Genomic DNA, 24398 nt, shown 5'->3' on the forward strand with positions numbered 1-24398 from the left:
ATTTGAGTTATCTATAAGCTGCATTTTAAATTAGTGATCTTAGTTTCATTAACTATTAATTTTAGATGTCCTTTGCAGCAAGTCATGGGTTTCAAGTATCCAGTTTAGTCTCTCTTATGGCTGGAATAAAGGGAAAATGGTGCATGTAAAATCAGCACTGTTCTACTGTGGATGCGTGCTCATATGTATAATATATTTTGAAGGATAAGGAGAAATAATATCTAGTATTCTTAGGGATTTTGAACTACATGCTGCTACTTACTTGGGGTTTTTGGTTTCTTTTCTTCCTCTTTTAAAAAATTTCTTACCTCTTTGTTGTACTTTTTAAATATGGTAATCTCATTTTCAGGCAATTTAAGTCATACAGAAAATCTCTTTGCTGTTCAAATTGATAAACACAGTGTTTACATCCTATATAAAAATGTTCATCAACTCATAGAAACGTCTGTTTATTAACTGGAAGCTACAAGATACATGTAAGAACAACTGAAGGATAAAGCTTATAGAGCCACAAACTGCATACAGGTAGCACAGGCCTCCTGTATCCCAGCCCAAGCACTGTAGAGCCCTACAGAGCCACATAGCTCCTGCATATCAGCTTTCCAAATCTGTTATTCTCAACCTTGGGCTCGCCAGAGCTTACTCAAGGTAGAACAACTAGATTTGAAGAGATACACCAAAAGGCAGCAGAGGAGAGGTTTAGCAAAGGACATGCCGTGATCTTTGGATGGTGTCTGTTCAGGCACATAGTAGTAGAACTTAAAGGACTGGTGATAGTGCCTGGAGCCTTCAATAAAGGTCCTGTCACTCCTGCACATCATACAAGGGTATACTAGAAGACGGATGGTGATTTGAAGAAAAAAAAGTAACTCTAACAAAGTACTTCAGATTTAGAAAAGTGCCATAGTGAAGGCACAGAGAATATTTTCAATAAAATCAGAAGTCTCAAACTTAGAGGAAGAAATGTTCATCCTAGGTACAAGAGACAGATGGAACACTAAATAGACAGGATTAGAGAAGAAATTGTCAAGTCATAGGTAAAGCATTAAGAATGCAGAATAAAAGGCATTGAAAGCTTCAAGGAACAAGATCAAGTAACAAAACAGCAGTACCATCAGAATAACATCTGAAGCTTTTGATGGAAACATTTAAAGTCAGAATGTCTGGGAGAGATTATTCCAAACTCTCAAGGGCACAACTACCACCCCAAACTATTATACCTAACAAAACTACCCACTAAATTTGAAGGACAAAGGAATTTTTTTCTATGATTAAAGGAATTTATGACCACTACACCATGCTACAAATGATGCTGGAAAGAATACTTCAATCCAAAGAAAAGGGTAAGAACACTCCAAGGGGGCTGGAGAGATGGCTCAGTGGCTAAGAACACTTGATTGCTCTTCAAGAGGTCCTGAGTTCAATTCCCAGCAACCACATGGTGGCTCACAACCCTATGCAATGGGATCTGATTGCCTCTTCTGGTGTGCATGAAGATAGAGCACTCATACACAAAATACATGAATAAATAAATCTTTAAAAAAAAAGAACATTCAGAGGGCACACGGAATAAACAGACAGTACAAGCACAGCTAATTCAAAGAAGTCTAAGGAAACAACACAGAAGCAACAAAATGGTAGGAATTAATAGCACATCTTTCAGTAGTAACTCTCAATATTAGTGGATTCTGTTTCCCCAATAAAATGGCACAGACTAACAGATTGGTTTAGAAAATATATTTTTGATGCTTCTAGTAAACACATCATTATCAATAACTGACACCACTTTAGGGTAAAAGTATAGAAAAAGGTGTTCTAAGCAAATGAAACTTAAAAAAAAAAAACAAGTAGGTATAGATATTCTAATATTTGACAGTTGACCTCAAAATAATCAGAAGAGATAAGGAAACTCCACTAAGAGGGTACTATAATTCTAAATATTCACTAAACACATAAAAATTCAGCCTCATTAAAAATACTTACTAGATCTAAAGCAACAGATATTTTAAAACTACTGAACAATAATTGAATCAAAGGAGAAATCAAGAAGGAAATGTAAAAATCCAAGAATTGAACAAAAATGAAAACAGCATACTAAAATCTGTGGAACATGATGGTGGCAGTCCTAAGAGGAAAATTTATAGCTTTCAGTGCCTGCATCAGAAACTGAGAGAGCTGAGATTAATAACTTAATAATACGTCTAAAGGCCCTTACAGAATAAGAACAAATAACACATGCAAAGAGATAATCAAACCAAGGCTGAAATAAGATGAAAACATAAAAGATGCTGAGAAAATTTGGAGAGTTATAAGGACGCACTTTAAAAATCTATATTCTACTAAATTAAAAAAATATAAAAGAAATGGATTTCTAGATGACCAAAGTACAGTATAGTTTAAACAGCTCCAAACACCCAGTGAGATAGTAGCAGCCAATAAAATTCTCCTTAGTAAGAAAAGACCTGCCAGACCTTCAAAGAAGACAAAGTAATGCCAGGGTTACTCAAATTAGTCATTGTAGAGGAGGAATTTTTACGTAGCAACATGGCTACTCTGGCAAGAGATCACATCCAAAGATTCAGGTCTGTGTGATCCGGCTGGAATGCAGACCCACTCTGAGAACACCTCTCTGGCTGGAATACACGCTTAACCCCTCAAACTGGAGTATAGACAGGACACACTTTTAATGCCTCTGGCTGGAATACAGTACACACCTTTAATCCCAAACAGTGATGTCTAATTGAGGGACAAAGTGACAACTCTTGAGGTTGGGTTTACTATCTTCATGGTGGGGAGCATGGCAGCACACAGGCAGACATGGTGCTGGAGGAGCATCTGAGAGTCCTATATCAGGATCTGCAGGCAGCAGGAAGAGAGAGCCCAACCCCAGTGACAAATTTCCTTCAGTAAAGCCACACCTCCCAACCCTCACAATCCTTTCAAATAGCATCACTCCCTGGTGACTAGTATTTAAATATATGAACATATGGAGTCCATTATCATTTAAAGTACCACATCCTACCCCCTGGGCTGGAGCTTAGCTGGGTGGGGTCTTGCCCTGAGGACACCACTCCCTTTATTCATTGAGAATCAGGCTTTGCTTTAAGCATCAACTTCACCTTTCCTGATGCTCGTTCCCCCCCTCACACTGTACATTTTATATCTCTTAGCCCAGCTTCATCCTTTTCTGCGTAAGAGTGATTACTAACAACCAGAACAGAGAATCAACACTAGGCTGTCTTCACATTAGCCTTAGGCAGAGTTTTAGGACAAGGGCAGAAAGCAACCTCAAAAATGTCCTCTAGGCCACTCACTAGGATTTCTCCCTCTGAAGCATCTTGAACTAGGCCTCCACAGTTCAGATTGTCCTCAGCATCGCCTTCCGTGCTCCTACTAGGGTACCCATTAAGCATTTCTAGAAAAGTCCTAAGACTTCCATTTCCCCAGCAAACAGCGCGATCTGACTTCTCATAGCAATACTGTTATGATTAATAAAAAGAAAATAAGATGATAAGATAATAAGATGGCAGGCAATAGATATTATATGAGGGTTACTAAGTGAGCATGTGAGGAGAAGGAAAGTGGAGAGGGGTACCCCAGAAAGAGAGAAAAGAGGGAGAGAGAGAGAGAAAGTACGAGGGTAGAGCAGGGAGAGGCGGGAGAGACCTCGAGGAGGGTCTGTTCTTTTATATGACTCCAGGCAGGGCCACGCCCCCGTGGCAGGTAAGCAATGACATCACAAGTAGTCAGACTGAAGCCGAATCCTAACAAATACCCCATCCTTGATACCGATTTCTGTTTTCCCCACTGTTCTGTTGTGAAGATATACCATGAGCAAGGCAACTCTTATAAAAGAAAGCTTTTAATTTGGAGTGTTCAGAAGTTAGCCCATTGTGATTGTGGTAGAGTGCATGGTGGGATGCCAGCAGACACAGTGATGGAGAAGCAGCTGAGAGCTCTACAGTGTGATCCGTGGCGGCAGAAGACAGAGCTCCTGGGCCTGGCCTGGCTTGCACATTTGAAACTTCAGAGCCCCCACTCTCCCACCCCCAGTGACATACTTCCTCCAGCAGTGCCACACCCAGTCCAGGAACACTATATCTCTTAGTTCTTATTATAATCGTTTCAAATAGTCACTCCAAACTGACTAAATATTCAAATATATGAGCTTATAGGGACCATTCTTACTCAATCCATCATATAAACTGAATTCAGTAGCATAAAAAGATTATGCTGTAATCAAGCCTGCTTCATCTCAGAAGTACAGGCATGGTTCAGCATCCTTAAGTCAATAAGCATAACCCACTACATAGTCTCCAAAGGAGCTTTGACAGCATCCAACATCCTTTCAGGATCAGTCCTGGAGAAACAGAGATGGGGGATAGAGCAACATAATAAAGAAAATATACAATAAGCCCACAGCCAATATCATACTACATAGAAAAGAGCTCAAAGCATTTCCACTAAAATCAGCTAATCCCCTCTCCTTCTGTTTAATAAAGTGCTTGAAGTCTCAGCTGGAGCTACGAGACAGCCGAAGGAGATAAAGCATATGCAGACAGGAAGTGAAGAAGTCAAAGTTAGTTTTCTCTTCAGCCCCCGGGGGTAGTTGTGTCTTTTTACTAACTCTAATCTAACAGGGCTTCTGTCTAATAATTTTGTTTATTTTTATTTTATGTGCGTGTTGGTGTTTTGCCTGCATGTGTGTCAATGTGAGGGTGTCAGCTCTTAGAGTTCCAGACAGTTGTGAGCTGCCATGAGGCTTGTGTTTAGAATAAGCCACAAACTAAATATTAAGAAAATCCAATTAAAAATTGGGGCATGGGACTAGAAAGATGGCTCAAAGGTTAAGAGCACTGACTGGCCATCCAGAGGTCCTGAGTTCAATTCCCAGCTACCACATGGTGGCTCACAACCATCTATAATGAGATCTGGTGTCTTCTTCTGACCTGCAGGCAGAACACCCTATACATAATAAATAAATCTTAAAAAACAAAAGTAAAATAGGTTTTCTTTAAAAAATAGAAATAAAGGGCCAGGCAGTGGTGGCGCATGCCTTTAATCCCAGCACTCAGGAGGCAGAGGCAGGTGGATCGCTGTGAGTTCGAGGCCAGCCTGGTCTACAAAGTAAGTCCAGGAAAGCCAAGGCTACCCAGAGAAACCTTGTCTCGAAAAAACCAAAATAAAATAAAAATAAGTAAAAATTGAGGAATGGAGACTGGGTTTGGTGGTACATGCCTTTAATCTCAGTACTGGAAAGACAGAGGCAGGCAGATCTCTGTGAGTTCCAGGATAGCCAGGACTAGGTAGAAAAAGCCCATTTCAAAAGAGCTGGGGAGTATGCATGGAAGTAAACAGAATTTTCAAAAGAAGAAAGGCAGCTGGCTGATAAATGCTTTAAAAAAATATTTAACATCCCAATGCCACCACGAAAATTCAAAATTAAACTATGAGACTTCATCTTACCCCATCAGAATGCCTAAGACAGTATAATTTTTAAGAAGACAACAAGCACAGCTGAGCTGTAGGGAAAGACTCAACGCTGGCGGGAGTGCAGACTGCTGCAGCCACTGCTGATGTCGGTGGAATTTAACAACGTTCCCAGACAGCATCTTAGTTGGCAGCTCCTTACTCGGGGTGTGAAATTCATCATTGCTTGTTTCCTTACTGTTAGGGTCTTTGCTGAGACATTTGATGTCAGCAGAACAGGTTTGCCTCTGTAAATTCTTCACTGTAGCCTAGAATGGTGTTTCTTGGTTCTTTGGTCTTAATATTTTCATAATAATGAAAAGAAATTCTTCTTTGGGTGTGTATGTCCAGTATTCCACTACCTGTTGTGCTTAGATGCCATTTTCATATCTTAGATCTTGGAAATTCTCTGCTATAATCACACGTTGCATAGGATTTGTGTGCATTCCATTTTTTTCTCAGTTCCTTCTTCCTCTCCTTGGAGTTTAGTGACTTCGTGTTAACAGTTCTTTGGTGCTTTAGGCATGCTTACTGGTTTTCTTTGCTAATGTCTGATTGTGGTTTTTTTTTTTTCACCTTATCTCCAGACCTTGATATTCTGCTTGGTCTAGTGTATTAGTGATAATTTTGCATTTTAATGTCTAATTGCTCAGTTGAGTAATTCATAGTCAACATTACTGGGAGGCCCTGCCCCCAATCTCAATTTCTTAGCTGATTTTCTCTCTCATGTTGCTGGCTTTTCTTATTCAGAGCGTGAATGAATTCCTTTATTTCTTCCATCTACATGTTTATATTCTTTGAGTTAATTGGTCATTTTATGGGATATACTTTTAAATTCTTTCTAAAATTCTTTTGTCAGTGTTTCAACTACTACCCTGTCTTTTTTATGTGGTCTTAAAGTTATAATCTTTTGAAAGGATCAGAGTTCCTTGTCCTTTTCATCTTTGTTTTTATGTTGCTATTTGTGCATCTTTTCGATGATAATTCCTTCATGTTTTACTTGGGAGTTTACATAGGGACTATTTTCCCCTTGGTACTTTGGAACTTACTCTGGAGATTAGACGACTACTCTTGGACTCACAGAGATCTACCTGCCTCTGCCTTCCTAGTTCTGGGATTAAAAGCGTGTGCTACCACCACCCTCTGACAGTAGGCATTCCTTTTAATGTTTTTTTAAATTAAATTTTATGTGTGTGGGTGTTTCACATACATGTCTCTGCACCCCATGCATTGTTGCCCTTGAAGGCCATAAGGTGTTGGAGCCTCTGGAACAGAAGTTACAGGTGACTGCGCCACCAAGCTGCTCTCCAGTCCCTAGCCTACTTCCTTCTCCAGACTTTTCAGTTGCCCTTTTATTTCCTGTAGTTTTCTGTCTTCTTCTGTCTTTGGATTAGAGTCTATCTTTTGTTACTTGGCTTTTATTAATTGCAACTCATGGAGGCAGCTTTTAGCTGTCTTTTCATCTTTATCTTACTGTTTGGCTCACACATCAGCATGCTTTGGTGCTAGGACCACAACACAGCTCAGAAGTCTGGCAGTTAGAGCAGGTTGACACATTGCACCTTGGCCTGTTGGACAGCAGGTTCCCAGTACTGAATTTTTATTTACGATCAAATGATGTTAGACTGTGTTACATTTTGTTAATGCTCAGATTATCTCTTCATTGGTTATATTTTTGGCTATTGGGAGTGATGCCACTATGACTATTTGTTTATAGTTACTGTTCATTTGTTTTTCATTTACATGGGGGGGGGGAGGGGAGAGCGCGCGTGTGAGCTCTGGGAGTGGAATTTCTGGGTCACATGGTGATTCTGTGATTAAAATCTTGAGGGAATTGTAACCTCTTTTTCTAAATAGCTGTACCATATTAAAGTCTCACAGTAGTGTTGTGAGTACTGTGATTTCTGCATGTAACTTGAAATCACTTGCTATCATCTGCTGTTTGTTTTGTTTTGTTTGTTTGTTTTCAGTTCTTGGGCGGGGTGCTGTTGAGCCAGAGTTTCTCTGTGTAGCCTTGGCTGTCCTGGACTCGCTTTGTAGACGAGGCTGGCCTCAAACTCAAAGAGATCTGCCTGCCTCTGCCTCCCATGCACTGCGATTATAGGTGTGCACCACCATGGCCAACTGAGAACTGGAAAAATTTAAAGAATTGTGAATACTGAATTTGATACAAATTGTAGGCCTGAAACTTTTTTGCAACTCATATTTTTTCCTTTGTGAAGGAAAGTTCATGGAATGGACAGCACCTTACTCTGAACCTCCTGCAAGGCTGATCAACTGATTAGAATTTGTTTTCATTTGTTAAGACTTGTCATATGGCCTTGCACGTATGTGGTCTGTCCTTAAAACAGTTCTGTGTGTGCTTGAAAAGATGACATAGCATTAAAATGTAGGGTTTTGTATGTCTGTTAGGTTCATTTTACTAAACTTTACGTGTGTGTGTGTACACGCAGGTGTGCCATGGTCTTGTGTGGCAGTCAGAGGACAACCTTCAGGAGTCGGTTTCCTCTTTCACTTTATAAGTTCTGGAGATGAACTCAGCCCTCCAGGTCTGTGTGGCAAGTGGCTTATCTACTGAGCCATCTTGCTGGCCCTAAAAGTGTTTTTGTGTTTATTTCCTTACAGACATACCTGTCTGGGCTCATTACTGAGAGTGGAGGTATTAAGTCTACTGTTACCATGTTGCTCTCTTTCAGAGTCGTCAGTGTTTGTGTGTGGAGTTCAGTGGGATTGAGTCTTTTATTAATACCCTTTTTCCTTGTGGTGGTTTTTGACTTAAAGTTTCTTTTAGCCAATACTGGTCCTTTTCTTCTGGTTACTATGCATAGTATCCTTTCTGTCTGTTCACTGTGAGCGTCTGTGTTTGCTTAAGCTTACAGTGAGCCTTGTAGACAGTGTGTGAGTGAGTCTTGTCGACAGTGTGTAAGTGACTCGTAGACAGTGTGTAAGTGAGCCTTGTAGACAGTGTGTGAGTGAGTCTTGTAGACAGTGTGTGAGTGAGCCTTGCAGACAGTGTGTGAGTGAGCCTTGTAGACAGTGTGTGAGTGAGTCTTGTAGACAGTGTGTGAGTGAGTCTTGCAGACAGTGTGTGAGTGAGCCTTGTAGACAGTGTGTGAGTGAGTCTTGTAGACAGTGTGTGAGTGAGCCCTGTAGACAGTGTGTGAGTGAGCCTTGTAGACAGTGTGTGAGTGAGCCTTGCAGACAGTGTGTGAGTGAGCCTTGTAGACAGTGTGTGAGTGAGCCTTGCAGACAGTGTGTGAGTGAGCCTTGTAGACAGTGTGTGAGTGAGCCTTGTAGACAGTGTGTGAGTGAGCCTTGTAGACAGTGTGTGAGTGAGCCTTGTAGACAGTGTGTGAGTGAGCCTTGTAGACAGTGTGTGAGTGAGCCTTGTAGACAGTGTGTGAGTGAGCCTTGTAGACAGTGTGTGAGTGAGCCTTGCAGACAGTGTGTGAGTGAGCCTTGTAGACAGTGTGTGAGTGAGTCTTGCAGACAGTGTGTGAGTGAGCCTTGTAGACAGTGTGTGAGTGAGTCTTGTAGACAGTGTGTGAGTGAGCCTTGTAGACAGTGTGTGAGTGAGTCTTGCAGACAGTGTGTGAGTGAGCCTTGTAGACAGTGTGTGAGTGAGTCTTGTAGACAGTGTGTGAGTGAGCCCTGTAGACAGTGTGTGAGTGAGCCTTGTAGACAGTGTGTGAGTGAGCCTTGTAGACAGTGTGTGAGTGAGCCTTGTAGACAGTGTGTGAGTGAGCCTTGTAGACAGTGTGTGAGTGAGCCTTGCAGACAGTGTGTGAGTGAGCCTTGTAGACAGTGTGTGAGTGAGCCTTGTAGACAGTGTGTGAGTGAGCCTTGTAGACAGTGTGTGAGTGAGCCTTGCAGACAGTGTGTGAGTGAGCCTTGTAGACAGTGTGTGAGTGAGCCTTGTAGACAGTGTGTGAGTGAGCCTTGTAGACAGTGTGTGAGTGAGCCTTGTAGACAGTGTGTGAGTGAGCCTTGTAGACAGTGTGTGAGTGAGCCTTGCAGACAGTGTGTGAGTGAGCCTTGTAGACAGTGTGTGAGTGAGCCTTGCAGACAGTGTGTGAGTGAGCCTTGTAGACAGTGTGTGAGTGAGCCTTGTAGACAGTGTGTGAGTGAGTCTTGTAGACAGTGTGTGAGTGAGCCTTGTAGACAGTGTGTGAGTGAGTCTTGTAGACAGTGTGTGAGTGAGTCTTGCAGACAGTGTGTGAGTGAGCCCTGTAGACAGTGTGTGAGTGAGCCCTGTAGACAGTGTGTGAGTGAGCCCTGTAGACAGTGTGTGAGTGAGCCCTGTAGACAGTGTGTGAGTGAGCCTTGTAGACAGTGTGTGAGTGAGCCTTGTAGACAGTGTGTGAGTGAGCCTTGTAGACAGTGTGTGAGTGAGCCTTGTAGACAGTGTGTGAGTGAGCCTTGTAGACAGTGTGTGAGTGAGCCTTGTAGACAGTGTGTGAGTGAGTCTTGTAGACAGTGTGTGAGTGAGCCTTGTAGACAGTGTGTGAGTGAGCCTTGTAGACAGTGTGTGAGTGAGCCTTGTAGACAGTGTGTGAGTGAGCCTTGTAGACAGTGTGTGAGTGAGTCTTGCAGACAGTGTGTGAGTGTGCCTTGTAGACAGTGTGTGAGTGAGTCTTGCAGACAGTGTGTGAGTGAGCCTTGCAGACAGTGTGTGAGTGAGTCTTGTAGACAGTGTGTGAGTGAGCCTTGTAGACAGTGTGTGAGTGAGCCTCGTAGACAGTGTGTGAGTGAGTCTTGCTTTTCTTATTCATTCATCATCTTGTGCCTTAAATTGGTGAGTTTAATCCACCAGGAATTTAAGGACATTTGTTGTTTTCTGTTTAGTAGTTCTCTTGTTCCACTCTATTTCTCTTGTGTTTGCAGCTTGATAATTTAATTGTTTTGTGGTTTGTTACAGAATTTTTGTATGTGTGATAACTTTGTATTTAGATAGAACCACGTAAGCTGATAACTTATATTGCATATGAAAATTCCATCTGCTTTTATGTTATTGATGTCATATTTTACTTTTTGATATATTATATGGCCATTTATATTTTTGTGGTTATAGTTATTAATATGTTCATCTTACTTTTTATACCAGAATTAATATTAATTTACATAGCACAGTTATGGTTTTTCAGTTATTGCCTCTTATCAGTCTTGAATTTTCAATGTTTTCGTATTGCAGTTTAGCATATATTTTCTTGCCTCAATAGCTTTTTTAGTATTTATTATCTAGTAATGATAAACACCCTCATTTTTTAATTATCTGGGAAATGCTGATCCCTCCATCTGGAGACGGAAACCTGGGATTTTTCTGGTTGGTTGGTTGCATTTTGGTAGTAGGGGTCAGTTAGGCAATGAGATCTTTGATAGGGCTGGTGGATTCCTTCAGATCAATTCATTGACAAAGCTAAGATGCCAGAAGTTATTCATTGTATCTACTTAAGAGGGTCTACAAATAAAAGAATTCAGAGACAGTAAATAATGCATCTGTGATGGTTGGATTGTCACCTCAGCATGGTCTCTAATCATGTAGGTGACAAACCTGGATAGGCCTGTGATGGCATTTCTATTCTAGATTAGGTTAATTGAGGTAGGTAAGACCCATTCTAAGTGAGGGCAGCTCAGCTCCATGAGGTGACGTCTGGACTGAATGAAATAGAGAGTGAACCTCAGCTCTTGTTCATAACTGTTCCCTGAAGGGGATGCAGTTCGCCCAGCCACCTCACACACTGCTTACTTTGCTTTCCGACCGTGATGGACTGTTAAATTTTTTTTCTAGCTCCCCTTATATATTCATACTCGCAGTGACATTTCCTTCAGTAAAATGTATTGTATCTTTTTAAAAGGAGGGTAATTTATCATTCTTCTAAATATACAGTGCTGGCCTGTATCAGTGTGGGTTGGACATTGTTAGAAGTTTTAGGTTGTATAATGATAAAATATCCCCATAGTATGGTCTTTCTGGGTTTATTGGACAATAACGAATAAACACGATAGGCGTAATATGTTAGCTCTTTTGTTATTCTGAAGAGTGACGCAAAGAAAGGGGTAAAGGGGTGCTGGCTGTGATTTAAGATGGATAAGAATGCGGCCTTTAAGGGAACACCTGAAGTAAGTGAGGGAACTAGATTTTTCAGTTACTTACACCGTTACATGAAATTTATTATGTATGTGTAGGGGCATTCACAAGTCATGGCATGTGTATAAGTCAGAGGAGGGCATTCAGGAGTTCTTTCCTTCTGCCATGTGAGTCACGGATCAAATGTACATTTCAAGCTTGGTAGCAAGTGCCTTTACCCAGTGACCCTTAACTATCAGATTATTATATGTGTAGGTTCGTGTTTTTACTACAGTCAAGCTGAGCAGCATTACAAAGACCCTTATATTTTATAGCCACACTTTCCTTCTTCCCCTGCCATCCCATATAACCCTGGCAACAAAAAGTGTATCCTTCCATCTGAAGAGATGCAGAGCAGTGCAAGGACATCTGCTGCTCTTGCAGAGGACCAGGGTTTGGTTCCCAGCACCCACGTGGCAGTTCACAGCTGTCAATACTTTTGACACCATCTTCTGCACAGACACCCATGGAGGCAAAGCATTCATTCACATAAAATAAGCACATCATTAAAAATTATTAAAGGAGTGTATGAGTGTAACATAAAAGAATTACATAACTATGTAACTTTGGGGATTGTCTTTTAATCTTCTAAAAAGAATTTTTTTTTTTTTTTAGATTTAGGTGTGTTGTTGAGTAGCTATGATAGTATTACATGATATAGATGTCCCTAACTTGTTTAGACATTTCCTTCCGTAAAGGACATCTGGTGGCTGCTTACGTTAAGGTTATTTTTTATTTTCCTGTGTAGGTTTTTTTTTTTATAAATAGGAATTTCATTGCTAGGGAACAAATGCACAAGATTGTCATTACTGAAATCCTGTGTATAATTTGGAAGTAGAGCTAACTGGTGGAATGTGAGGCCAGAGAGAGAGGGAGAGACAGATCAGTACTGCAGGCTCTGCTCTTAGGTAAGTGGAGGAGTGGGATTGCCAGCAGTTGAGATGGGAAGGCTGTGGGTGGAGCAGGGTAAAGGCAATCAGGAATTTGCTAATGACATGACAAGATCTGTAAAGGAGGTTGTTAAGTAATAATTCACTGGAGAGATCTGGCTTGGTGATACTCAGTGGGGAGTCATCAGCTTTAAAGCTACAGACTTCACAGGCTAGTAGAGAAAGCTAGAAGCCAAGAGTTTTGAAGGATGCAAAGGAGAGAAGAAAGGAAGCAGGAGAGAGCACTGAGGGGAAGAGGATGGCCGCCTGCCCTTGTCACTTATGGGCACCTTGCCAGTCAGTGAGAGTATAGTCTCCGCAGCAGTCTGAGATTTTAGTGTGATTCTAGTTGGGGGGCATATAGGAATACTTTCTCATTTCTTCTGAGAAACTATAAAGTTTTTGCGTACTAAGTAGAAAGTCAGTGGTCCCAGAGAGGTATTGAAACTTAACTAAGGCATAACTTAAGTTTGTATCCTTTCATGTAAAATGATGTAAATTTTCTTCAGGTGGATATGTTTTTAAAAGATACTTTCAGAACTCTATTTGAATACAACTGTTTTAATTGCACTTAACATGTTCTATTGTATAGCATCCCTGTATGCACGTCTGCTTGCCTTGTTTTGAGTTATAAACTGAGTACTGAAGCCTCTTTATTACTGTACCTTTCAGTCATAGAGGAACATACGACCGCCAGAGTGAGCTACATTCCACTGTGATAATGCAGAGCATGCCTCTGACACGCCTGGCTGAATTTTTGCCTCTGCTGTTTGTTAGCATCTCTTTTCAGTAATTAAAAAAAAAGTACATCAGTGTTTGACCCGTATATATATATCTGTGTGAGTGAGTTGGATCCATGGGAACTTGAATTACAGACAGTTGTGAGATGCCATGTGTGTGCTGGGAATTGAACCCAGGTCCTCTGGAAGAGCAGCCAATGCTGTTAACTGCTGAGCCAACTCCACCCCTGCTAGCGTCTTTCTTAACCCGTCTATACTTGCAGCCGCTCTAAGATGGGAACGGTGATGTGGCCAGCATGAGCGGTGTAAACCATGGAGAGGAAGCTGCTAGCATAGTGCCTGGCTCTACATGTCCCTGTAGCCACTGGTGTCATCACTAGTGCTAATAGTTACACTGACTTACAGATGGAGGGCTTAAGGAATGCATTCAAGTCACTATTACCTTCATGCTAATGCCTCTGAAAATAGGGTTTCAAGAACCTCATTCGTGTCTTCTTGAATTCACTGCAGCTGACAGGTAATAAAAATCCTCTGCTTTCTCTTTGCTACACAGTTGGTTCTTTTATAACCACAATTTACAATTACAATATTCTATGTACTGATTATAGTAGCATTAAAGGAAAATATTATTATAAATTCCTAGAACATGGGGCCTGGAGAGATGGCTCAGAGGCGAAGAGCACTGACTGCTCTTCCAGAGGACCTGAGTTCAATTCCCAGCCACCACGTGGTGGCTCACAACCATCTAGGATGTGATCTGATGCCCTCTTCTGGCCTGCAGGCATACATGCAGGCAGAGCACTGCATACATAATAAATAATTTTTTTTTAATTTCTAGAACATGTATCATTAAATTAATCTATAAAATTCCCTGTGTGCTAGGGGTGAGGGATATCGGGGATTTTTCTTTCTTGTTAGAGCCACAGTAAACAGTGTGCCTGCCTCTAGTGTTTTTTTAAAACAAAAAATAAAGTTATGTTAGAATGTGGTCATGTCCGTTCTTTTTCATTTTGTTGATGGCTGTTTTTCCAGCGTAGCTGTACACTTGAGTAGTTGCAGCAAAGTCCATATGGTTTGCCAGCCTGAAGCACTTGCCACCTGGTCCTTCATAGAAGGCATTAGTTTCATGGCTCTTCTCTTACAACGTCTTCATTTTCTTCCTTTCCATGATTACTTGTGCACTAGGTGTACATATGCCTCAGAGCTCTTTCTGAATACCTTAAAATATCAAGGAAGCGATGTGACAGCACTGTTCAGGCTTTCCAGTTTACTCTTGCTGTTGTTTATCGACTGTCGTTTTCTAATTGGGAGTCCAGGCAAGGCTGGGCATCTCTTACTTCATACACATGTTTGTAGGCATTCGTGAGCTCAGGAGCCATGCGGACCAGTCTCTTGCAGAGGAGCTAGGAGCACACCCAGGTACTTTCTGGGCCTTTCACTGTCAGTGTCTCTCACTTCAGGTGAACATAGACCAAGCTGAACTTTCCTCTCCTGCTTCCCAAAGAACTTCCAAGCCAGCCTGACTTCCCTTAGCAGTTCTCCCTCACTGTAGCCCTGGTTGTCGACCGGGAGTTATTTTGAGATTTTCTTCTTAAAAGCCATTTGTAGAGTATGTGGGGGACATCTGATTTTCCTATGGAATAAAATATTTAGACAGGGATTAAACTGAGTCATCTTTAGATAATATTCATTTTATTTTTTTACAGAAGCTATGCTTAGGGAGGGTAGTCTTGTAAGCAAAGTCTTTGAGGTGAATCCTGTTTTGCTGCAACAGCAGAGCTTTCTCGTGATGAGGGAAGAGACCTCCCAATAGAGCAGACTTTGGTGGAGAAGAAAAGATGATCGACAGACACACGCTGCCTACTTTACACCCACAGGCTTGAGCTTGCTGGTTATTTCCTCACCTGAAAGTTAACTTTCTCCAGGTTTTACATAATGGTTCCTAAGTAACCCTTGGCAAGCCAGCAGCCTCCCTCCGGCTTTCCCTCCCTTTCTCCTCCTCCTCCCCTCCCTCCCTAGTGTTAAGGCGTCAGGTATAAAGGTATTGTAAAAGTGAACAGAAACCTTTGTGCCTCTTTGTTAGTTTTTGTTGCTGTAACAAAAACACCTGACAGACACACGGAAAGGAGAGAGAGACTCTTTGGCTTATGGTTTCAGCAGGTTTGGTTCAGGGTAGCTGACTGCTTGATAATTCATCACTGAGGTAATGGAGCTGAGCTGCTCTCCTGGAGGCGGAGTGAATACAGGAAGGGGCGGGGACAAGCACTTACTTCCAGGGCACGCTTCCCCAGAGCACCTTTCTGCAGCTAGCCCCCTCCCAGTTGTCCTAGGAATCCATAAAGGGCCAGCCCATCGATGGGTCCAGAGCCCCTGGGACCCACTCTTAGCCATTGGATTTACCAGCTGGGGTCAAGACCTAACGTGACTTACAGGGACTATATATCTAAACCACTCTTTTTCGAGATGTATGTATTTTAATGTCTTTTTATTAAAAAGAAAAGCAACTTTTGCTTGAAATGTGTTCTTCAGGTTTTCTCATTGGTATGGTATTTAGTATGTCTTGAATAGCTAGCTGGGTTGTTTTTTTTAACTTGTTTACTACAACTATAAGTATTTTGTATCTAAGATTCTACTTGCCTTCCCTCTCTGTTCCCTTCTCAATGCTAGTTGATCAACAAAGACAGCAAGTTCAATGTTTGCTCTTAAGGAATTTGTAGTAAGTTGCTTAGGTAGGGTATATATTGCTGCCTGTCATCGTTGCAATATAAACCCTAAGTTCTGAAAGTTTTGAGATACTTTGTTTTATATAACAGCATTGACCTGTAGTTGTAATAATACATGCGAAAATGCAATAAACTTCAAAATATTTTTACATGGTATAAGAAGCGTTGAATGTGTGCTGGGACAGCTGTAACTGGCCTGACGATGGTGAAGGAAACGTGAACTAAGTAGTTTACGAAGGTCAAGACATCCTTGTAATAATATGATCAGGGGCCTGAACTGTGAGCAGATGGTATTGCTGCTCTAGAACATGAAGGAAAACTTCAGTAGAATGTAGAGTGCACATTGTGGTGTGTGGGCGGGCGGATGGGTAAGGAGGAGCTTTGTTACACAGTGAGTCATCATTGACAGGACATACTATCAAAACTCCAGGCTGGAGAGATGGCTCAGAGCTTAAGAGTACTGGCTGCTCTTCCAGAGGTCCTGAGTTCAATTCCCAGCAACCACATGGTGGCTCACAACCATCTCTAATGTGATCTGATGCCCTCTTCTGGCCTGCAGGTGTACATAATAATAATAACAATAATAATAAATCTTTTAAAAAATCAAAACTCCAGGGCCTCTTAGGTTATAGTTTGTCTTTGAAATGGTCTGTGTGTTTCAGTCTAAATTGTATCTCCTATAAATAGAAATGTATTTAGAGCTTTAAAAAAAAAAGTCTAGTTTGAGCCAGATGGTGGTGTTACACACTTTAATTCCTGGTCTACATAGTGAGTTCCAGGACAGCTAGGGCTACACAGATAAATACGGTCTAAAAAAACCAAAACAACAAGAAGTCCAGTTTGGTGATCTCTGTTTTGAGTGTGTGCTTAATTCACTCATACTTTATGCAGTCGCATGTAAGGGCTGCTGGTGCCATTTTGCTTAGTTTCTTTTTCTTTGTTGGTTTTGTCTCTCCGTTGTAGAACGTACTCACCCCTTTGTCTTTAACAAATATCCTTTCCTTATTTTGACAGTTTCATACATGTATGTAATACTATTAAGCTGGGCACCCCTAACCCCTAACTCCGTCTCTTTCCACCCCTTCAAGCCACAAAGCCTCCTTCTTCCCAACAAGTCCCACTCTTATTTTCCTGGTGTGTGTAATTTGTTTAGAGTTGTTTATTTATCTTTACAATGTTTTAAGTGGAGTATTTTTTATATTGTAGCAATTCTAGAGTCTGATTTTTTAAAAAAATATTTATTTTCATTTTCTGTGCATGAGTGTTTTTGCCTGTATTATTATGTATACATTTGGTGCTCATGGAGACAAGAAGAGGAGCCACCATATGAGTGTTGGGAACCAAACCTGGGTCCTGTGCAACAACATCAGGTGTCCTAATCACTGTGCCATCTTTCCGGCCCCTCAAGTTGGATCTGCAAAGAAAGGCCAGGACAGCTAGGGCTTTGTGTAACATAGAAGCTCTGTCTTGAACCCCTCCCGTCCCTCACCCCCCTCCCCAAAAAAAGCCTTGTGAATGTGATTGCTTTTTAGAGTATTGTATTTTATTTTATTAATCTCTTACCGGGTTGTAGTCTATAGAGGTTCCCCCCCCCCCATAGTAATTAGCCCTTTAATTCTGCGTTAGAATTAATTTCTTGGCTCAGTTAATCAGTTATGTCATTCATGAGAGATTATGTTTAACACTTTGTAGTTAGACGGGTTCCTTAACTTTTGGTACTTAGTGTGCATGTGAGTTGGGAAATACATTGAAATTCACACACTTCTCGGCTCCTTTTACTTTGCCTGAGGTCACACTGGGTCTCCGGGCGTGTGTTGTGCAGGTGTCTGCGGAGAGCGGTCTCCTGACCTGCTCACTCTCCGGCAGCACCCTCCCCTGGCCTCCCGCATCCTCGGCAGCAGGCTCAGGAACCTGTGGCGTCATTGTTCTCAAGTTGGCATCTTACATTAGCCATATTGCAATTCTTAATCTCTTAGCAACTTTTGAGATAAACAACCATTTTTTTTTTAAAGCTCTTTCATAGCTCTAAGAACATTGTTTTCCTTCTTCATTAACAATCCCATTCTCCATTCCTTTCTACTGCATGACTGCTCATGCCCCTTATTATCAAAGCTTACTTTGTTCAAGTTCTAGAACACTCTTGAGCGTGGTAAGTCAGATCATAACTTCACCTGCCGGTGTCCCCAGTGACTTCCATTCACATTTGAAGGGAAATTGAATTTCCCACCATGGCTGATGAGGCGTTCACTATTCCTGCCTACGCCGCTGCTGCCCCTCTCTCTGAACTTATTTATCGTCTACCTTTCTCCCCCTTGTTCTTTTCCCCCCAGAGCTAAGGACCGAACCTAGGGCCTGGCGCTTGCTAGGCAAGAGCTCTACCACTGAGCTAAATCCCCAACCCCTTTTGTCTTGTTTTCTCCCCCTTACTCTTAATGATGCCACTCGCTTATCTTTCTAGAGTTTCTGGAGCATCTCAATCCTGTCCCCTAGGGTGCTCTCCACTTAACCGCAGTGCTCTTGCCCCACAGTTTCGAATGTGTCTTACATTTCCTGTTCTTGTACTAGAATACTCTGACATTGAGCTGGGCAGTGATGGCGCACGCCTTTAATCCCAGCACTTGGGAAGCAGAGGCAGGTGGATCTCTGTGAGTTCGAGGCCAGCCTGGTCTACAGAGTGAGTCCAGGACAACCAAGGCTACACAGAGAAACCCTGTCTCAAAAAAAACAAAAACAAACAAATAAAAAATAAAAAATGAAAATAAAAAATAAAGAGTACTCTGACAAGAACAACTCCAGGGGGAGAGGTTTTGTGTGTGTGTGTGTGTGTGTGTGTGTGTGTGTGTGTGTGTGTGCGCGCGCGCGCGCGCGCACGTGCACGCACGCATGTGCACGCACGCATGTGCGTGTACCTGAAGAAAGACATTTTGTCTTCCTCGGCCACTCTCCCCTTTTTCAGTTAGACCGTGTCTCACATGAACCTGAATGCTAACTATTTAGGCTAGGTTGGCTGGCCAGTGAGCTCCTAGGGTCTGCCCACCTGTGCCATGAACTCTGAGATTACCGGCATTTACGGCGCCACTGGGCTTTTTCTGGGTGCTGGGCACTGGAAACCAGGTCTTAGGTTTGTGTAACAAGTACTTGCTCACTGAACCACTCTATGCTTATTAAACTTCCCATATTTAAGAATTCCCTTCGGATGTAAATATAGCTCAGTAATAAAGCATGAGCTCCTTCTCTAAATAACAGTATTTTTTTTCCTTTCTTTCATTCTAGGCCCCTAGGTTTCTTGAGTAGGACCTTTCTTGGTGTTGTCTATCTCTTCTCTCTGCTATTGAGTGCTGTGTGGCACAGGATAAGCAGGCTGTGTTTGGGGAGTAGTAATGCTCCCTGTGGATCTGTCATTCAGCTGGTGAAGAACACTAGGGAGAGCAGGAGACCAGCAGTAGCTGTCTGTTCAAGTGCACGTCGGATGCAGAGCAGGAGACCAGCAGTAGCTGTCTGTTCAAGTGCACGTCGGATGCAGAGCAGGAGACCAGCAGTAGCTGTCTGTTCAAGTGCACGTCGGATGCGTGGCTTGGCTGATGCGTATACAGACCATCCTAGTACAGCTACGTGAGATCATCTAGGGAATGCTATACTCCTGAGATACTGGAGTGAAACCCGGGTCCTTAGTTTCCATATTTGTTATACTGATGAGTAATGGGAAAGAACTCATCAGCCGGTACTGCTCTCTCTTCCTTTCCTTCCTTTTTTTTTTTTTTTTTAATAGGTAGAGTAGCCCAGGCTGGCCTTGAACTCGTGATCCTTCTGCCTCTAGCTCAGGAGTGCTGGGGTTACAACTGTGTGGCGGGCGCCATGTGCCTGCCTTGCCATACATGTGAACAGCATATTCAGAGCCTGTTTCTATGCTTAGTGTTATTTTAGAAGTACCTTGGTCATAATGATGTGTAGCTGTTATCCTTAAATATTTATTTTATGTGCTTGCTTTGCAGAATCGAGAGCTCCAAATCATGAGAAAGCTAGATCACTGTAACATAGTCCGGTTGCGGTATTTCTTCTACTCGAGTGGTGAGAAGGTAGGTGTGAAAAAGGATGAACCGACTGTTCTGCTAAAAATCACCCCTCCACACCTCCATCAAACGGCTTTGCTAATTGACTGGGAGAGTTCAGAGCACAAACCAGTGATTCCGAGTCCTAGGGTGGTGTTGATCATAGCACGAAATGTTAGCAAGAAGAACTAACTGGGACCGCTGGGGAGACACTTAGTTCAAGTCTCCAGAGCTCACCCTTAAAGCTTGACATGGCTTCTCACACCTACAGCCCGGCTCTGTGGGTGCATGGGGCAGACCTCTGGGGATTGCTGCCTGCCAGCCCAGCTTCAGGTGCAGTGAGAGAACCTGTCTCAGGGGAGTAATAAGTAGAGCTGGGTACGGAATGTCCTTGTCTGCCTCCTCACACAGACAGGGGCTTGTCTTCTTGCACATGTGAGTCCGTCCGTCCATTTCTCCCCGCCCCAACTCCCATCCCATCTTCCCACTCCCCTACTCCCAAGCCCCGGCCCAACATAAAAAGGAAGCAAATCTTCTGACTTTGCTGTGGTGGTTCCTGCCTCTAATCTCAGTTCTTGAAGGGTTGAGACGTACTTTCTCAAGTGTAAGGTCATCCAGTGCCACATAGCAGTGGCCCTGTCCTAACCCCTAAGCCCCCTTAAAAATGGAGCAAAAGGGAGTTTCTACTGTAAAGTAAACATGTCTTCAGTTCTCAACACACATTTATAATTTTATTAACATTTTTGTGTTCCTCATGTGCTTGTGGAACCCTCTGATAGTTCATTTGCTTGTTAGGGGAAGGAAAATCATGTCCTTGTTAGTTGGAAGTTGATTAGAAGAGAAAGGGACACAGGGGCCTTTCCTTGGCCAGGGACAGTGTTGAGAGTTCTCCAGAGCTCACAAGTAGTCACTGTCTCTGGCTGCGTTTAATTCTGTGAAAGTAAGGACAAGCCTGCTGGGACGCCACCCACTTCCTCCTCTCTGGTGTCTTTAGGAGGCGCCAGGGTACTTCTTAGTCTCTTTCTGGCTGCCTGTCACTGTCCTCACCACCATTGCCTGTCACTTAGCCACCCCCACCTGGCCCCAGCGTCTCCCCCTTACTGGTGTGAAGTGAAGAAGCAAGGCAAGTAGCAAAGTAACAACCAAGGCACCTGAGGGTTTTTGTTTGTTTGTTTGTTTGTTTGTTTGTTTGTTAATTACTCTGAATGAGATCACTTGATATTTTGGGCTTCATATTTTATGCTTGTAATGTCTAATGTTAGGCACATGTTACTTTTTAACTTTACAGAATGTTTCTAGTGTAACATTTGTAATAATTTTCACTAAACTTTATTTAGGTGTCCTTATATATTGCTCCTATCTCATACCTATAATCCAAGAGATACTTAATTCATGTTTGTGATGTCCATGTCTACAGATCTATAATTATTGTCATAGCATTTTACTAATCATAATTAGCACGAATCTAACACTAACACTTTGTTTCTTAGTTCTTTTACTTTTAAGATCCCTCTACTTACATTAGGAATTATAAACTCACAAAAAGTGTTTGGAGTTCTTCTATTCCTAAAGCCAACCGGTCAACACTACTTACTTTTCCTTTCTCTCAATCTAGCAAACTGCCCATACTGCCCATTTATTTTGGCACGTCTTTACTTTTTCCTGTCCCTTTCTAAATAAGATTACAGAGCCATCTGCTATGTCCGCAGCATTTTTATAATGGAATTTTGTATCCCCATGACTTCTTTATTATTAGATGCTAGACATTATAGTGCTCCGAGAGGAGAGGGGAGGTCAGACTTACTTGTTTCATCATCTGCTACATACCATACAGATTGATTTGCAGATGCCTCCCAAAAAGTCCCCAAAACAGTGTCCTATTTGCTTTAATAAATATACCGGGTAGCAGACATTATTTAAATTCTTTGTAAATGTTAACACATTTAACTTCCGAAATTAAAGGGCAGAACAGGAGGCCTGCTGGGTACTAAGCAGCTAGCTCTTCAGGCTTTGCTTTGGCAGGAGGGCTCTGTCATTCTCACTGCAAGCTGACTGGCAGAGGGTGATTTCCTCCCTCCTGCTACTGCCTTCAGTTTTCTGTTTACCACAACTGCTCTTACAGATGCCGAAAAGCTTCTAACACAAGTTTATACGAAAAGCAGAAAATCTCTGCTAAAAATTAATTTTACTATCACATATCTCAACTTTTGAGCAAAATAAAGATACTTATTGAAGTAGTCTCCCTTTCTAAATTTCTTCTGTTCCATTCCTTCTAGACTCTGGATTTTTGTGTCTCTGTAGGATTATCTTTTCCCCCTACCCCCTCAGTGTTCTGTCTTTGAATCTATATGAATTCAATTTCCTAGGTCTCTAAACTTTCCTTTGGTTAGGTTTTGACCTAATTTGCCTCCGTCCCCACCAACCCCCCATTTTCTAGCTCTCTAAATGTTGGTGCAGATTCCCTATCTGGCTTGAATATTTCATGTTCTTTCTCAGTAGCCTATCACTCTGTGCTTAATTTCTTTCCTGAGATTTTGTGTTTTATGTTTATGGGTATTTTACTTATAATGCTGTGCACCATGGGTGTGCAGTGCTTGTGGGGGCCCAAAAGAGGAGGACGTCAGATCATCTGGACCTGGAGTTAGAGATGGTTGTGTGCCACCATGTGAGTGCTGGGAGCCAGACTCAGGTCCTCTGGAAGAACAGCCAGTGTACTTAACCTGTGTCACCTTCCCAGCACCTACTCCAGGCTTTTTATCACTCCATTTTTGGGAATTTAACAGATAACAAACCTCCTCTGTCACTGTTGTCACTGTTGACTTCAATTCTCGTATCTCACTCCATACGTCCGTCTTCACGTGGTTGCGTATCCAGTCACATTGAAGCTTACTACACACTGCTTTACTGTGTCTTAGTTTGTGGAGTTACAGACTGTTCTCGAGCTGTAGTACACAGCGCTGCTCTTGACCTGCTTATTATTTTTAACCTTTGAGTTGTAACTAACCTCATACCTCAGGTTTTGTCTGAAAGTGCATTTCTGATCTGGGTAGACTTAGATAGGATTCATATTTTTAATGAACAAATTTTAAGTTTTTTGTTTGTTTCTGAGACGGGGTTTCTCTGTGTGGCCCTGGCTGTCCTGGAACTCTCTCTCTGTAGACCAGGCTGGTGATCCACCTGCCTCTGTCTCCTGAGTTCTAGGATTAAAGGGGTGCACCACCACGCCCAGCAGGATTCATTATTGTTTTATGTCTGTGCACCGTGTGCAGGCATTGCCCTGGGAGGCCAGAAGAGGGCATCGTATCCCCTGGAGCTGGAGTTACAGAGTTCGTGAGCTACTATGTGGGGCTTAGGAATCTAACCTGGACCACAGTGCTTTTTCTTCTGCAAACCATGTCTCTAGCCCCCCTGCCCACAGCTTTAAAGACTTTTCCTTTAGGCAATCAGCTAGATGCTTGTAACTAGAGAAATGCAAGCTGTTGCAACCAGAAAGGGTTACTCAGCCAGGGCGGGGTCAGAACTGTGAGCATGCTTGTTGGGATTATTGTATGCTGTGGTAAGCAAAGCATGCTGTAGGTCACCATATACATCTTAGGAGCTCTAATCGAGAGTGAATAGTGCCTTTCCCTTGATTAGGTAACAGTGGGAATTTAGAGTGCTTTGAAATTTTAGACTTAATACTTTTATGAATTTCAAGTCTATAGAATAGTGATTTTTTAAAAAAACCACTTTAATATGTGGCTATAGAAATCATGCTCATGAAATTTTTATGAAGTATTGCGATAGACCAAATGAACAAAGTAGCTCTTCTGTGGAAACAGCTGTATGCCTGCCCTTAGCTGTAGTTCACTTCACAGAACTGTATGATTCAGGGTAAAGCCGTGTTCTGAGTCTAGGAGTCCCGGGTTCTAGTTAATACCTCCTGCTTACTATTGCCAAATGAGAAGAGTCTTATCGTTGTGTTGGGGTTCAGTGTCTGCTCTCAGCAAGGACGTTAATGATTAATGGCCATTGGAGATGGAAGTTGCAACTGTCCCTAACGTAAAATAACAGCAGGTAGATTTCTGATTTTATCACTCACTTCTTTTGCTTCAAAAGCAAATTCCGTATTTCTTAGCATGATTTAGACGGTCTCCTTATTTTTTATGTGTATTTACTTTTTATGAGTTTTGTTTGTATGTATGTATGAGAACCACGCGCAGACCAGGCACCTGCAGAAGTTAGAAGTGGATGTTGGATTCCCTGGAGCTGCAGCAGCACGTGGTCTTACCACCGAGCCAGCTCTCCAGCTCGGAGGCTCTATCTGTGGCTGAGCTTGCCTCGGTCTGCTCCGTCAGGGCGGCTGTGTCCCAGCCTTGCCC

At 42.3% G+C, this 24398-nt stretch overlaps 1 protein-coding gene across 2 annotated transcripts in view; it reads left to right on the forward strand.

Annotated features, from left to right (window-relative positions):
• The window catches only part of Gsk3b (glycogen synthase kinase 3 beta), a 148577-nt gene that overhangs the window by 51157 nt on the left and 73022 nt on the right, over positions 1-24398 (forward strand). For both annotated transcript variants that reach the window (XM_051149897.1, XM_051149898.1), the window contains exon 3: positions 19981-20064. In XM_051149897.1, the coding sequence (XP_051005854.1) occupies positions 19981-20064 (84 nt within the window). The remainder of the gene's footprint in view (positions 1-19980; positions 20065-24398) is intronic.

Source organism: Acomys russatus, chromosome 8, assembly GCF_903995435.1.
Source record: "Acomys russatus chromosome 8, mAcoRus1.1, whole genome shotgun sequence".
Classification (NCBI taxonomy): domain Eukaryota; kingdom Metazoa; phylum Chordata; class Mammalia; order Rodentia; family Muridae; genus Acomys; species Acomys russatus.